General features: G+C 38.4%; 1 protein-coding gene across 1 annotated transcript in view; it reads right to left on the reverse strand.

Moving 5' to 3' along the window:
• Positions 1 to 17,722, reverse strand: part of LOC149083936 (hephaestin-like protein) — a 100,166-nt gene that overhangs the window by 18,375 nt on the left and 64,069 nt on the right. The window contains exons 2-8 of the mRNA XM_089234312.1: positions 16,569 to 16,819; positions 15,445 to 15,657; positions 11,111 to 11,280; positions 9,834 to 10,000; positions 7,551 to 7,657; positions 5,323 to 5,491; positions 2,230 to 2,474 (exon numbers count right to left, since the gene is read on the reverse strand). Of these exons, the coding sequence (XP_089090438.1) occupies positions 2,230 to 2,474; positions 5,323 to 5,491; positions 7,551 to 7,657; positions 9,834 to 10,000; positions 11,111 to 11,280; positions 15,445 to 15,657; positions 16,569 to 16,819 (1,322 nt within the window). The remainder of the gene's footprint in view (positions 1 to 2,229; positions 2,475 to 5,322; positions 5,492 to 7,550; positions 7,658 to 9,833; positions 10,001 to 11,110; positions 11,281 to 15,444; positions 15,658 to 16,568; positions 16,820 to 17,722) is intronic.

Raw genomic sequence — 17,722 nt, forward strand, 5'->3', positions numbered from 1 at the left:
CAGCGGCCAAAACAATAAACTTGATTGATTGATTTCTTCATTGTTTTCGAATTTTTTCATTTTTGTGCTAATTTTGTATATATTTGTGAATTCTATGCACGCGAATTTAATCGTGCTTAATAATATTTTTTTTCCCCGATACTGTCCCACCCCCTTGACAAGGACAATGGCTGAAATTGGCTAAAAGCGGCAGAGCCTGGTTCGTGTTTGGTTTGAAAGAAAGAAAGTAGGGACGAGTGGTGCTGTAGTACGATGCTCGTCTACCACCATGAAAGTTACCGTCAGGTCCGCAGGTTCGGTCCCGGGGTAAAACATAGAAAACAAGTTCTCTCCCTACGAAGTTATTATTTTATTATTGTTTTTCCAGTGTAACTACATTTCATGCCTTCTTGGGTTATTGTAAATAAAAAATAAAATGAAACCTGAGGTGACCGATAGATGGCTCCTTCATTTCCGACCTAACTCGATCTGTAGTGAATTTCTGTACGGCGATATGACCGGAGTTGGGGCGCGGTGGCCCAGGTAGGTCGATAAGATACTCGCCTAAAGTACCAAAGGATGTTGAGAGGTGTCGTGAGTTCGATACCCGGTTCGTCCTTGTCAGAAAACTTTTCTGAAACAAAAACGGCGACTTGACCGCAGCAAAAAAATTGCTACCTCAGGGAGTCCCCCATCGAGGGGTTAGCGCACCAACCTCTCGATGAGTATAAAAAACGAGCCTGCCGTTAGAAATCGGCATTAAATTGTTGGTCCTGGTCTAATTAGCCCTCGTGTGCAGAAAATGACCGTGGTGCGGCAAAAATGATGAAATGATGACTGGAGTTGGTGTGCAGTAAAGTGATAGAAGAGACATTGCACAAAATAGTTCGAACCCTTCATTTATGTCATGTCCCTGCAAGTCAAGGTGACATTTCGAATCCATCGCAATGTGATTTGACCTATGTTTGAGAAAGGCAATGTAACCAGCTATTTGAAGGACCGTGGCACCATCCGTAAATCAAAGTTGTAACTAATTTCACAAACCGGAGCATTTAAAATTCCAGGCCTGCAAGAGTTAATGTGTTGCTACTTGTTTAATCTTTCTACCTATCATTGTTTCTAAGCTATGTCATTTCAAAGTTAGGTAGTTCTTTCTGAAACACCCTCTAGATGGTAGGCATAGGAGAGGCGTAACATTAATGGAACCCAGAGCAGGTCCATAGAAAAGCCGTCACACCAAAATGACTGTAAGTGGCTTTAAACTCAAGTGCGTATCTGCCTAATGTCATGTCACTAGATAAGATACGCATCTCATAAAAGATTGAACGTGGGTTTTGACACTTTCCACAGATAATATTTGATCATTTTTATTGGTTATTAACGCCTCATTGCAAGTCTGTAGACCATCGGAAAAATATGTGCTTATTTTGTACGCAAAACTAGGCTTTGGAACTGGTTTCTCTCCCCCCTCCCCCCTCCGATGTCATACCGTATCGTCGATTCAACCGTTTTGCACCAATTCTGACAACGATATCATATCCCATGATGACAAAACATTCTGCGATTACGTAAAGGTCAGAATTTGCATATAAGGTGTTTCATAATGTCCGTTTCTCTCTGGATCCATTGCGGAAACCGATGATTCATTGGATTATGTGGATTTCCTTCCAACCATGAACTAATTGCACTGACTACGAGTAATTCAATTAACTCATGAATTTTCGATGAGACTCAATCATCGTGAACCGATAAGATACAATCATCAATATTCAATTCACGTTTTAAAATACATTTGCGAAATAGAAAGAATGAAAATATTTTATATAAATTCTTTTTTGGACTTTGAATTAATGTTATTACTGATCCAAATCACACTGCTACTGAGGAGAGTGTTTCCACGATCACTGATGCATAAATAATGATCGTTTTGCATGACATTTTTTGTGTCGATTGAACGTAACAATACACTGAAAGAAAGAGTGTGTTGGAATATTCATGATTTATACATAAAATTTAATCTATACATTTCCTTAACAGCAGCCATGGTCTAGATGTATGCAGAACAAACATCACCAATGCAGAAAAATTGGCGTTTGATATATGAGAGCACTGCAATTGTCTAGACATCATAAGTCATGTAGGTTTAAAATGCTTTGGTGTGTGACTGTCCTGGAAAAATCTCACAGTATTATAATTCAAGTCTTGTTTCTCATGAATTTTATTGTGATTACGTCAATTAGGATTGCATACTTGGTTCATAGAATGCCCCTCTGGTTTGGACGTTGAAAGGTAGAGTTGCTTTGTTCATGAATACTATCTTCACGAGGTCGCCAACTTCGGCCCTGAGTGTCGGTCCCAGCAGGGCCAGGTGAGCTTCTTCGAAGCTTCTGGGCTTCTTCCTCTTGAACGTTTCGTCGGTGTATTCCCTGTAGACGACCTTACGGTATTCACCGCCGATTCGGGTGCCGTTCCTGGTGAAGAAAACTCTTCCAGCCCTAGAAAAATGAGAAAAAATTTGATAAAAAGAGCCTACATTTTTGAAACATAATATCTGTTAGTTCACATCAGTGTTTCACAAAGTGTTCGTCACGGTATTGATTTTTGTGCCTATTTATGCGGGACGTCGCATATGAACAATGAATTGGGAAAGGGAGCCGCGGGTGATAAAAGTTTGTGAACCATTGGTTCACACACATGAAGATTACAGCAGTGAAATTTCTTTTCCTCGTGAATTTTCTTAAATTTTTCCTAAATAATTCTGTGGGTTACTCACGAGTCATATGGTCAAACAATATTCATCACAGAAAATTAATGATGGAAGCCATTGATTATATTTTAAAAAGAGCTGAAATCAATATTTTGTTTAGATCTAATATCAGCTATAATCACTAATGATTATCAATAATGTATCGTCCATTATGAATATCTTATGTTCACACTGAGTGAAGCACCGCTTGCAAAATATGGACAGTTACGAGCAAGATACCAGCTCTTTTGCGAGGATTGACGTCACGATATACAGGTCATTCAGAATATGACGAGTATCCTATGCATTTATTGTGTCAAATATCACTTTCAAAAGACAACAGGTTTTCAGCATGATACGGGCTACTGAGTATCTTGTACTTATTAGCCCGTACTGTATCAAGTGACACTTATAAAAGATAGCGGGATATCAACGAGATACCGGCTATTATCTCTCTCGTGGTTATTGTACCAAATACAGTATATCATTTTGAGAATGCGGTGGGTTTTAGGTGAAATACAAACCATTGAGTATCTTCTGTGTTCAGTATATGCCAAGTCTCACTTGCAGAATAACGCGTTTGTCGGCAAGATACTGGTACCGAGTACCATTTGTGTTTAATGTAGCCAGTATCATTTTCAGAATATGACGAGTTATCGGCAAGACGAAGAGTATCGAGTATCTTTTCTTTTTCCCCCATCTAGTAGGTTGGCGGTAAGGTACAAGTTATTGCCGGTTTTTATGTTGTATCATGCATCAGTTTGCGTATTTGCGGAATAATCGCAAGACACCGGATATCGAGCATCTCCAGTGTGCATAACATCATGTCTCATTTGCGAAAGATATCCTATTGTCTTCAAGATACCCAGATATTAAGTATCTTCAAGGTTTATTTTATTGAATATAATTTTCCCGTAACGGTGAATTAACGGCAAGATGCCAGAAATCGAAAATATCTAGTCTTTAGTACATCGAGTATCAATTGAAATGTTGAGTTGTTCAAGTATCATTCGTGTGTACGGTGAGTTAATGGAAAGAATACATGGTATCGAGTATCGCTAGTCATTTTTGCTTCAGGTATAACCTGGCAGTGGGTCATAGTGAAATACAGGCTTAGAAATTTTTTTTATTGTATCAAGTATTTGCGTGTACGGGGATAGACCAGATGACGAGCATCTCTTGCCTTTATTCACTGGCAAAAGATCGTTTGTTGCAGTAATACCGTATTTAAAGTTCATTATTCATTGCATCAATGTATAATTTTTGAATTGCGTATACGATGAGTTAATGACAAGATACCAGATATCGAGTATCTCTTGTCTTTATTGATTATGTATCACTTGCGAAGGATAGTCTGTTGTCGGCAAGATACCCGAATATTTAGTATTTTTTTATGCTTGTTGTATTAAGTATCATTTGCGTATACGGTGAGAATTAACAACAACATACTGGATATCAGTTATATTTTAATATTTATCTCTTGTTTTTATCGCATCATATACCATTTGCAAAAAATAATAATGGGTTTTCGGCAATATACCGGGTGTTTAGTATTCTTTGTGTTCATTACATTAAATATCATTTGCGTATACGATGAGTTAACGAAAAGATAACGGACGTCAAGTATCTCGACTTTATTGCATCATGTGTCACTTGCGAAGATTGTCTGTTACAGGCAAGATAGCCGCTATTTAGTATACTTTTCAACTGTACCAAGTATCATTTTCAGAACACGACGAGTTATTGGCAAGATACCAGAGTACCTTTCGTCTTTATTCTATCAAGTATTGTTGGCCAATATAGCTGTGTTTCGCATTTGCCAACAATACTTGATAGAATAAAGACGAAAGATACTCTGGTATCTTGCCAATAACTCGTCATATTCTGAAAATGATACTTGGTACAATTAACACAAATATAGCTGTGTTCCGCATTTGGAAAGAGTGATATACGTCGATTAAATCTTCCAATCCTTACTGAATGACCATTTCATGGTTACTTCACATAATGAAATTTTACTATGCTCGTTTTTTAATAATTACTTTAAGTTATGAGAAGCTTAAAGAGAAATCTATCATCTCAATATGCTACAAGTTACCAACTGGTATAGCACGGGGGGTATTTTGCTTTCCCATTTACAAAGGGAAGAAATATTTCCAGTTGACAGCATGAACAAGCGATTTCCTATCAAGGCGAGCAGCATATGATACATACAATAAAATGCCTTTAGCAACATTATAGAAAACGAGAGAGAGAGAGGGCACATCGGTCCACCGAACTGTGACGTGTTCGCCGTGCTATGAAGCAATAAATAATTATAGAGTATAAGTTGGTGATCGATGCATATTGAGGTTGTAATAACTACTGGGCGAGGCCCCACTTTCCTTTATCGCCATTCCTTCTACCCTTCGGTGCTTGATCCCCAAGGTCAAAAAATCTGCAAGGCCAGTTATGGTTTATTCGCCATTATGGCTACTCATTTACGCGTGTGTTGTTGTTGCTGCTTGTGGCTCTTTATTATTATTTTTTTTTAATTACCATTCCGTAGCCCAATTTCGCGAGAGAGAGAGCGCATTATTATGTGGGTTTGTACTCACTTGTCCCTTGTTAGCTCTTGTCCATTGAAGCGGTTGATACCTGATGGGGCGTAGTTCCACTCGACTTCTTCTGCGGCCAAGAAAAACTCTCGGACTTTACCGTTAAGCCTTTGCTTGATGCGACGCGAATCTGGGCACTCGCTGATCGTGAATTCGGCTTCCATTCCGGCTGTAATAAAGCAATGGATATTAAGGTAAAAGAAAAAAATGGCTTAAAAAAAAAATCATGAAATCGTGTAAGAATCATTAAACTAGACAGTAACAGTGTGCCAGAGCGCAATATATTTTTCGGCCTTCACCTACACGCTCCGTCGCCTTCTACAGCGAATCGGAATGCGCTCATTTATTACGATTATCGCCATAAAAAAATGCTAAGTGGAAGGGTTATTATGGCTAATAAAGATTTCTTATGAAGCAAAGGAGTAACCAGGGTTTTTTTCCCCATTAGTTAAACAAAGACTTTGAGAAGGGTTTTTTTTATGCCGCAGACATATTGCGCTAAAAGTGTCTTTCAGAATAGACAGAGTCAATGATTTGACACCAAGTGAATTTCATGCAAAGAGTGTGCTTGAAATTGCAATGTATATTGAATGGAAACTAGCATGGTTTTTTGAAACGCTTGAATGTATTCTTTCATTGACAAATCGAGTAACCAATTCGTTTTACTCTGCAGTTTTTATTTCTTGAAAGGTTGCAAGAAAAAAAAGTGATGTGTATCTCACGATATAAAGGGTTGAGATGTGTGTTGATTGACCAAATTTTCCGCCGTGATGGGTTTGAAATAGAAATATCAAACTAGTAGATCTAGAGAGAGAGAGAGAATGTGTGTTGCCATTTACGCAGGAATAATTTTGTGGTGTTTGGTCAGAACATGATATCTCCAAAAAATAGCTTTGTGTTCTAAAAATAAGACTCGCTAATTATAACTAATTAGAAGTGAGATAAATGCACAAGTACGTGCGTACGGCTAAACAACATGCTGATGTGTGATATTTTCATTTGTATTTGTGTGTATGCTTTATTTTTGATTTTTAAATGAGAATCAAAATGCTTATACCTCAAAAATGTGATTTTGGAGTTATCATGTTCTGACCAAACACCACAAAATTACTCTAATACTCTACCCCTGTATGTTGCTGGAAATCGTCACAATCGGTGAATTAGTCAACTTTGACCGTCGACTACTTTGTCATTTTTAAGTATGTTCCAGCGACGAAACTAAAGAAATACACAGAACACTAACTGATGTTCATCTTTAGCAAAGGCATCATGCTCATAATCACGTTAAACTATAATATTTTGATAAGGAAGTGTGTGTGTGTGTGCGTGTGTTTTGAATGTGAAGCATCGGGATTAGCTTCTCTTTCAATTTCGCTCAGAAGAGAGGTATGCATATTCTGAGAGGTCACACCCATTGCTTGAATCGACGATGAGTTTTCTAGCCAGTAGTTGATCGACAGCCCAAGAGGACACCAGAAATGCACCACGATTTTTCTGGATTTGAACTCATTCAAAGCGTTCTCCCTCCCTCCTTCGATGTTTCACCGCTTGATGGTCTTGACCTACCGACGATAAGAACTTATCGACGGACTCGATCTGACCATAATCAGAAGACGTGGTTGGTTTCACCCACAGAGTTATAATAGTAAATCTTTAGTCTATGGTTTCACCAAAGAGGAAAAAGGTCAATGCATTCCGCATTCCGCACACCGGTGCAATTCCTCGAAAGTTTTTCGATCAGGCACGGGTCTCTTTCAGAGAACAATACCCCGGATACATCCTTTGGAAAGCAGCCAACGCTTTCAAAGCGTTCTCAACGCCATGCATGAAATCCGTGTTCGTCTTTTTTCCTGATTAGTGGAAATCTCATTACTTCTGCAATCACGACAGAAATGACAACAAGCTTCAAAACTTGCGCTTTTATGCGTTCGATGCCAGCGTCTAGCGGCTCACCTCCTGCTTTACGACGATGAATTGTGCGTCGAATATTGTTTTGTTAGATGTGTTCTGTCAATCTTTAAAGTTCTACACAAGAGTTCGGCATCTCTTTATAATTGAACATCGTTAATGAAGGTATCGCAGGTCAGGTGACGGCCAGACTCCTGACCAGGTCAATGGCTAATGCGACAAGTGTCTGAGTAAACCTTTTCCATTTGCTGAATAATCTGAAGAGAAATTTGATTGGCGTACGCAATAATTCATTAATTCATAATATACATTTATCTCACCATTCGAGTGAATTCCGACTTCACATGTCGTACGGAAAGTACCAGGACGGCTAGTTATCATCAAACTTGTTGTGAACTTCGCAGGGAAGAGAGCAATTGTATCTGATCTGTAATGAAAAAGAAAAACAAAAAAACTTATTCATATACGGGTTTATAATTACAGTTGGCTCCGCTAAACTGGATAACAAAGAAATGTGCGGAAACCCCCGCTTAAACCGATGAAATAATCTGAAACCAAAATCTCTCCCATAGACAATGTTAAAGTCCCCCACCCCCTTAATTGAATAAGTTCAGCAACTTTTCCCCGCTTAATCGAATATTACGGTTCCGACGAAAAGTGAAAATCTCAGGTACTTGTGATAGTTGCAATTAACTATAATTTTCATTTCATTTTCATGTCTGATTTATTATAGAAGCTATATTAATATTGATCCTTAATTAATTTTCTATATACGGACTGTAGTAACGATGTTAAACAGTAATTGAATTGCTCCCGGTGTTATCGAATGCCCCCGCTTAATTGGCAATTGTGTGCTGGAACCGTTGGTATACGTTTAACTCTTTACTGCCCAAGATGCCGAAGACGGCCATACATGCAAACGCCCGTAGACGGTCCAAATAGGGGGGGGGGAAGGTATGGGTATGTTTTGGAGGCTTTTCTCAACAACGGGGAGAGAAAAACAAAGCTCATGTCAGAGGCAGGAACCGAAGAGAAATTGCCGAATTTTAAAGGGGGGGGGGTGACAAAATTATGTTTATACCCCGGGCGGCAAAATACCTTGTTACGGGTATTATGCATAAACGCCAGTAAAAGTGTTTAATTTAAGGAAATTTATCAAATTTACTAAAGGTGCTTGGGTTGTATGCGTAATCGCCGGACAAGTGATTAATTTAGAGAAATTTAAACTTACTAAAATGTTCGATGATTATGCATAATAACTGTTTATTATGTATCATAACCATTGTTATCACATTTGCCCCGTTAACATATATATCAATTCAACTGCTCGATGATTGTTATAACAGTCGAACCGAACCCATAGTATTTCTCTCATTTGTCTGCTATGTCTAGACCGTTCAAAACATACATCTAATGATGATGTCATCCGTTGGAGTTAGAGAAATATTGACTCCCCGAAAGCTTCTTCCACCAACTCCCTCTCCCCCCCCCCCAAAAAAAAAACCTCCCCGTATCGAAACCAATTATTTTGTTCGGTTGTCATAACGTCTGATTGACAAGCGAATCAATCGAGTTTCCCCTGAATGGCAGCCGTAACAAAAATATCGATATATATTCATGACATGTTTTCTCATCTCAATGTGTTCTCGGGTTATTTACGCATCAAGGTTTTTCCTATCGAATCAAAACAAAGGATGTTGTCATACCCATGCGATCGAATCGGGTCGATGAACGAACGATACGTTCGTCTATCACCATCGAAGACAATGGGCAGTGAAACGATTACTGGAGAAAGCGGGAGTTTTTTTGATAGCACTTCCGTTTCTGTTTCTAAACACGTGGCTGCACTATTCGTCAAGCCAGGTATCGATTCGTCTTAATTACTTTGATTTGATACGAATCAGTTAAGATAGACGAGTACATTGGCGTACGCAAAGGGTGGATATGAATGGAAACGGAACAGTTGTTATAATTTGGTTTATAGAGTTGACTATTTGGTCTGAGTGTGGCGAAACATTGTGTAGAGGTAGAGCGGAGAGGGAGGGGGGGGGGGGGTAAGGAAGGCGAACCCTATTGCAGAATAGACTTGTTAGAGTTCATTATCTGGTCGACCAAAGCATCCGGGATGACGAGGTGACTTTGACCAGGTTACGTATTGTCATTCACAGATTATTGTCCCTCGTGGAAACGCTTGTATAAGTCCTGCATAAGAGTCAATGACAGTGCATGTTCGCCGTGCCCTACTTTCGTTCGCTGATGCATTTCGCGAACTGAAACTCCTGCTAATAAAAAAACGAATAACACCACGTTGGTCTTCTTTACTCGCAAATATTTCGCAGATGCGGTTCAAAAAACACAACTGATTGCCTGTTGGACGATACTGTCAGACAACCGCCAGTACATATCACGTGATTACACTCGACTACCTAGGGTAAGTCCATTCCGCAGTAGGGGTTCCTTCTCCCACAACCGCCCTCTCCTCCACCATTACTCCGCACATTACTTTCGGAAACCTTTAGCCCCGGACACCATACATCTTCGCTACATCAAAATAGTGGAGGAAGTTTTGATGGTCAAATACTGAATTAAACAATACAACTTACGTTCGTCCGTTGATAGTGAGTATTTGTCCAGAAAAGCTGATGGTGTGAACGTCGACTTCATTGCCCATTCCGACGATATGCCATCCGACCCTCTCGCCTAAGCACATGTCTAGACCCTGAAGGTTGCTCCATCCGAGACCGTTGATCGAAAACATCATGTTGGAACGCTATAGAGAGAAAAGAGTCAGTATGAGTGATGGTCAATGAGATGATATGGTCAATTTGTGATTTTGGAATAGTTCAAGTATGTAAAGGGGTTTTCGACCGCTTTTTGTTTCTAGGACTTCCAGTAGAAAGCAAGGTGAAAGTCACAGACTGGGATGCATTTTCAGGATTATAGAGGAAGCGGACGAAAAGTCTTGGGCACATTTTTAATACTAATAAAACGCCAACTAATTGCAATAAAAAGGGCGATTTACGCCAAAATACTTATCAGAGCGGTCATGATATTCTTTTTGAATGAACAATAAAAATTTTTCAAAATTTTGCTCTCAGGTAGCGCTGTATCACGATATAAATATATACCCATAATTTAATCTTTATTTATGATTTGCATAAAAACTAAATTCCTCACATATTCAAATATGAACATTCTTTCGCCGTTTCAAAAATAGCTTGAGCTAAAGAAGTGGTCATATTGATACGGGCACAAACTAATGTGTGATTTTTACTCAAAAATCATAATAAACATTAATTCTACACTGTTTGTGCCGCATTCTATGTGTTACGTAGAGTTTTTTGAGCCACAGCTCCATCTGTGAGTGAAATTTAGAACTTTTTTAATGTTATAAGGGGGAAAAAAATCTGGAGGCATTGATAAATATTTTGTGGAGAACTGCAGTTTGTTTTGTATCAACACTGGTTGATATTTTAGTTTTTAAAATGTTCAGGACTTTTCACCCAACCTGTAAGTTTCCAGTGTTACGATCTGTCTGTTTGCCCGAGTGGCGTGGTGGTAAGATGCTCGCCTATCACCGTGAAGGTCTGTCACGATCCCGGGTTCGAATCTGATGGAGGATATAGATATTTTCCCTAACGAATTCCAGGTGAGACCACCGGTAGACAGCGCATTCATTTCCAATCCATCGCAGTAAATTGCAATATGGCCAGGTTTGGTGAAGTAGTATTAATATATCTCATCCATGCCCTCGAACCCCTTGGAAGATTCGCAAAGACTCCCGAAATGGTCCATGGACGTATTTTCGAAAGTTCCTGATTTGAGTCCTTAAAGACATAATTTTATTTTATCTTTTTTTTACGGAAAAAAAGCCACTTACTCTGAATTCAGGATCCATTTTCAATGCTTCTCGTTCAGCAACGCTGATACCCGGTACGTGCCTTTCGATGTTTTCATCGATGTAGAAGCTGTCGTTTTCATCAAATATCAAGAAAACCAAAGCGAACCATCTGTCAACATTTCTTGGCTGGTCGAATCTGTCCAGGGTACCTGAAAGTAGAGAACCAATACTAAAATTAATTTACAAGAAATTTATTATTATTATTATTATTTTTATATATCTAGAAAGATACTATCGGATCCATTATGAGAAACCGGAGAACCAACACTATTTATATGAAAGAAACAGATAATTTCTGGATTTTATGCTGGAGAAACTGGAGAAACCACGACACCCAATCTCTGTCGCAAGAAGCAACGTAAGAGCTTCGGGCATCGTCGGCAAAACAAAAGTTTCTTGAAATGTCAAAGACTACATATAGTGCATCGTAATGAAAATTATGTAAATCGAAGAATCAAATCAGTCAAGTTAATGTCAAATCAAAGCGCAACGGGCACCGATAACAAACAATTATTGAAAGTTGTATAAAATCTTATCCCAAAAGGCGCGATTAGAAGTAGTTTGATCGATCAAGGATTGTATAACAGAAAGTACCCCATCGTGCTCGGAGCTTTTGCTCTCGGAAGTCAAAGTCATGTGGTCGCCGCCAGGACCAGTGGAGTTCAGCTGAGCATAAAAAAAAACATAGTTTCAGGGGATGCTCTAATGAAGTTCCTCCTGATTGTTCCTGATTGTAAACACGATGCTGTTCTCAAGTGTCCAAACGTAATCATAACATCTGGGGGGATGCAAGTGCAAGAATGCATCTGGGTATATTATCAAGCCCCCAAACATAACTGTAACATTTAAGGTTGTCGTATCAAGTCACCATAACATCTGGAAATGCTGACATTAAGTCTTCATACGAAACCGTAACATCTACTCTACCACACACTAGCTCCGGCCATATATCACCGGACGGCAATTTCCAACAAGTGGAGTTGGGTGGGAAATGAAGACGTCATCTATCCGTGGTCGCTCGGTAGGTAAAGAACTTGTTTTTGTTATGTTCACTGTGCGGATTTGAACCCGTGGACCTTGACAGCAACCTTCATGATGAGAAATCAGCATCTTACCACTGCATCACTCGGGCAGAACCGTGACATCTGGAGATGATGTTATCAAGCCCCAAACGTAACTGTAACTTTTAAAATGTTGCTGTTATCAAGGCCCCAAGGGTAACCATAACATCTGGGAATGCCGATATCAGGTCTTCTTACGTAACCTTGACACTCCACATCTGGGGGGATGATTTCATCAAGCCCGCAAATGTAACTATAAATATTGTAAAGTTGCCGTTTTCAAGCCCTTACGTGACCATAACATATGCGAATGTTGATATCAAGTTACCAAACGTAACTGTTACTTTTAAAGTTTCCGTTATGAAGTTCTTAAACGTGGCCATATATAACATCTGGGGATGCTGATATCAAGTCTCTGGACGTACGGGTAACGAACCCCATCGTCGCCACAATGGTGGTCGGCTGAAGTTGATCTTCTGTGGCTCCCAACTTCGAGGCGTGGGTGCGAGCCGATCTCAATTGTAAAAAGTCTTGCCACAAAGAGCAACGGGTCTACACAATGGTACAATCATTGCACTTCACTCATAGTTACAACAATTGACGGCAGCACTACACATAACAAGCATCGCACAGAAACAAATCTCACTTTTAGAGGCTTTCATCAGAGGGCAGTACTTGAACTTTCAGGGATGATTTTACGAAGGCTTCCAGGAGAAAGTTCCTCCGGGAAAAGTGTTTCATTACATGAATGAATGAACGCCAGGGTCTCTGCCACCGGACTTATCCCGTTGCCGAGATCTCTTCCAGCCCAGCTTCGTGGCAGAGTCTGGAACAAAGTGAGTGCACCTAACAGTCTGAGTGTGTAGCTAGTGTTTTGTATGATATTTCAGTGCTGCCATCTATACTTCAAATTCTGAGTGAAGCGTAATGATTGAATATTTGTAACGTTGTAGGCCTGCTGCTCTCTATGGCGAGACTTTTTAACGGGGAGATCGGCTCGCATTCGCTCCTTGAAGTTGGGAACCACAGAAAACCAACTTCAGCCGACCACCACTGTGGGGTTCGAACCCGGATCCTCGCATCGCGAGTCCGTCACTATAACCACTCGACCACCACAATGGCAGTGTTTCATTACATAAAATTTGGCAATAAAATTCTGGAAAACATTTCATGTGGATATGAATGTACCCTGATGATCTTGGATAAAAAAAATGTGCGAAGTGAATTATTTATTTACAAATAAAATTGAAAATTTGAAAAAAAAATAGATTTGATGACATTTATATTTTGAATGCATATTTTGAGTGCTACCAAAAATGCAATACCATATTGAAAATTTCAAAAAATTAATGCTTGTGTCTGATAGGGTTAACTCTTTAAACGCAAAGAGATAATATCTGGGGACGGTGTTATCAAGTCCCTAAACTTGACTATAAATTATAAAGCTGCCGTTATCAAGTCCGTAAACCTAACTATAAATTATAAAGTTGCCGCCGTTATCAAGTCCGTAAACCTAACTATAAATTATAAAGTTGCCGCTGTTATCAAGTCCCTAAACCTAACTATAAATTATAAATTTTTGCCGTTATCAAGTCCCTAAACCTTTCAAGGAATGTAAGCCGATCTCCCCATTAAAAAAGTCTCGCCGCAGAGAGCAACAGGCCCACAATGGTAAAATCTTCAATCATTACACTTCACTCATAGTTCGAAAAATATGGGGTAGATGGCAGCACTGTAACAAGCATTACACAGATACAAGCTTCCCGTTAGGTTCACAACACGGACACGCACATTCCAACATGTACCAATTCGTTAGAAGTTCCGCAGAGGAACATGGACGAGGTACATGTGTAGTTTAGTATTCCCTAAACCTAACTATAAATTATGAAGTTGCCGTTATCAAGTCCCTAAAGGTGATCATAACATCTGAAGTCGCTGATATCAAGTCTCCAAACGTAACTATAATAATTTCGGTCTCTCTCTCTCTCTCGCACAGAATGGAAGGAAGTTATTTAGGATTTTTAGTTTTGAAATGTAATTATATGGCCATAAATTAGAGAACTGATATTTTATTTTATTTTTTTGTGTGAATGAACGAGTGCAGATAAAAAAGTTTGTCATAAATAAACAGAATAGCTTGAAAAAAAAGGGGAAAGAAAAAATTAATTTCTTCAACAATCACTTTTTCTGCACTTTTCTAAAAAAAAAAAGAGAAATTCAAGCAAAACACATAGTTGTGTGTATATCGGAAAAGAAAAACCCTCGTTACGACTGTGTCTGACACAAGCTATCGATCACGCGATTTACAAGTTTTTATCAGCAAAACTGACAAAACTGGCAGTAAAAAAAAAAAGACTAATGGTTATTTAAAGCTGGTGAATTGAAAAAAAAAAAAAAAATTTAACATCATTCAAGGATTTTTTTGTGGATGGGTAATTTACAATTTGACAAGTTGTTTGCTGTTCTCGATGGAGCTGTCACAGAATAAACCCCCCGTTTCCCAACAAAATAACGACTATCTTGGATATCATTGGACTGTGAATAAAACATGGCTTTTTTAAACTGTTCAAGGTTTTTTTTTTTTTACATTTGATGAGCCTTTCCTTGGCTTCTGTTGGTTTTTTTCTTCTTTTCTTCACTTCTGAATTACTGGACAATATTGACATATTTGGAACTATTAAGCGGAATTACCTTCGGCTAAAATGAATCGATGGAGTAGGACGGTGGCATGCGTAACTACTGTACTGTCCATCAAGTTCGGAATTGCTATTTGACTCAATGACAAAATGAATGGCTATCTATTTTATTGTTCAAACTGTCTAACAGTTGCGTTCAATAATAATAATATATAATAATAATAATCATTCTACACTCTTTCGATTACGCTTTCTCTTAAATGTCACTTGCTACAATGGAGTCCATCAGTTTTTTTTTTCTTCGAACGGGTGAAGAGTTATATATAATCCAGTATCCTTCCATTTTGGAAGATGGAGAAGGATTATGTAGTGTAAAGATCTGAAGATCTGAATAAGCAAGACAGGTTATTTCTTCAATGTGAAATACCTGTTATGTAAAGCCATTTGTCATCTCAGTCACGCTACTGCCGCTGTTAAAGTTTTCCGCAGCATGAACTGATTATGTTCTTAATCCGTGACCTTCAGACCAAATATGGATATCGCAAATGTGTCTTAGAAATATTTAAAAAAAAGTTAAAGCATGAGATGAGAGTCTCAGAGAGATTTATATTTATACCTGGTCTGCAAACTATGATTGGTCCAAGTAGACCGGCATGTATATCGGTATCGGCGTTCCTGTGAGAGTGGTACATCCATGTTAGACAGTCGGGATCTGTTGGAGTCGGTCCATCTTTCGGTATGAAGTACCAGTTATACGTGTGCCTTCCACCTGGGGGTACTCTGTCGTCAACTTTATCTTCGGGTCCTGTGTTATCCTCGTAGAGGGCACCTGGAAAGCAAACATTCGTAAATTTTCATTTCGAGGTTTCAGATTTGTTAAGGAAATTTTGCATTTTTATTCAATTAAGAAAAAGCTATTCTAAAAGTCATTTTTTACAGATATATTTCCACCGTAATTTTTTCTCTGTAAATGTTTTGTGTACATTGTGTAATTAATGGAGTAATTTCAGTATTAGGTGGAGGACACCATTCTCATAATATTTGACTCGCAACAAATTTATTCATAAATTTTTCTACTCTCTTGGACCAAATTAGAAAAAAAACAACAACACAAAATCCTGGTCACTGCCAGCAATTTCTGAACGATTCACCGCGGTGCACTGAGAGACCTTATGATCGATCAGAAGTGCGGATAAATGTTTCTGGAATGCATATTGAATGTGTTAATAGGGCTGTAAATTACAATCGATGTGTCACGACACTTTAGGATGTAACAGAAGTGTCTTGAGTTCACGCAGGGGGTGACGAGAGCTATGTAAAACTCTAATTTCATTCCCAAGGGTGCCGTAAACGTTAGAAGTTTGGCCATCCCTGGATCTAGTTAAACGCTACTGACTGCCTGTAACAGTCATTTTCGTCATCGGCATGTACTTTTAACGATACAAAAAAGATAAGAAGCAATTGGATCATTTGAATTTCTATCTATTCAGCAATTAATTCAGGGTGAGGATGCAATTTTGTTCACGTCACTTCAAGATCTGAAAGCTTCAGTGTAAAATTGAAGGTTCTTGATTCAACTTTTAAGTCTTACGTGATACATCTCGCTCAATTCTTCGGTTACAACTGATGATTTGAATTTTTGTTTTTCTGAAGCGAAACAATTAATCAACGAAAAATACCATTATTTATGGCGTGATATATTTGTCAAAATTTATGCGTGTGGAGGAATATGATCATTACCTTCGTGTACTTTGATGTACCGAGCTCCGTGTGGATGCATGGACAGCGGCATTGATGCATTGTTCAGAAAGTGGATGATAGACAAATCGCCAACTTCTCCTTGTATCGTTGGTCCAAGGATTCCTTGCCATGCTTGTCGCCTCTTCAGGACTGAATAAGTCTCGTCCGTGAACTCGCGGAAAACGGCTTTCTTATACGATTTTCCTAACCGTACTGGATTGTAGCCCTTCTCGAAATAGAAATCTACGAACCTATTGAGATAGAAATAATTATAATGGAATTAGAAACAAGATTGTTATTGATCCCAAACTCTAACATAAAATAACAACAACAAAAGAATCAGAAACAAGATTCTGTCGAACTACAGCACTACAACCTAAAATAATAACAATCAGAAATCGACCAAACGGCAGAAATAATAATATAACCATAATTAGAAAAAAGATCTCTACCAAACTCCAATATAAAATAAGGAAATCAATGGTAAAACTGGAAACAAAATTCGAACATAAAATAATAGCAACAATGACAGAATAAGAAGCTAGATTTCACCAATCTCCAAAACGAAGTAATAACAATAATTAGAGTAAGAAACAAGATTCCACCAAACCCCAAACGCGAAATAAGTAACAACAGAAGTAGAAACGAGATTTTTCCTAACTCCAACATGAAACAGTAACATTAACCGAATTCGGAAATCGGAATTCCACTAAATTCCCAACAAGAAATAATAACAGCGCATTTTTCGAACCAACATTTCACCAAACTCAAACATGAAGTAGCAGCAATATAATAGAATTAGAAACTAGATTTTCACCAAACTCCGACATAAAGTGATAATAATAATAGAATTATAAATAGATTTCCATTATCAACTCCAACTAGCAATAATAACAATGCAGATTTAGCAACAAAATTGTACCAAAAGTCGAAAATAAAAATATTAATAATGGAATTGAAAACGGCATTGCACCATACTCCAAAATCAAATAATAACAGTGATAGAATTAGAAACAAGATCCCGACAAATTCCAACGTAAATAACGATAATAAGAGAATCGAAAACAATGATTCCTCCGTAATTCCAACAGCATTTCTTTATTAAGCCTAGCTAATACGAAAATATTCATTTAGCCATTTATCTACTTAATAGG

The sequence above is a fragment of the Pholcus phalangioides genome, unplaced genomic scaffold, assembly GCF_987345545.1.
Source record: "Pholcus phalangioides strain wild (caught in Gottingen) unplaced genomic scaffold, Ppha-v1.0 ptg000008l_1, whole genome shotgun sequence".
NCBI lineage: Eukaryota > Metazoa > Arthropoda > Arachnida > Araneae > Pholcidae > Pholcus > Pholcus phalangioides.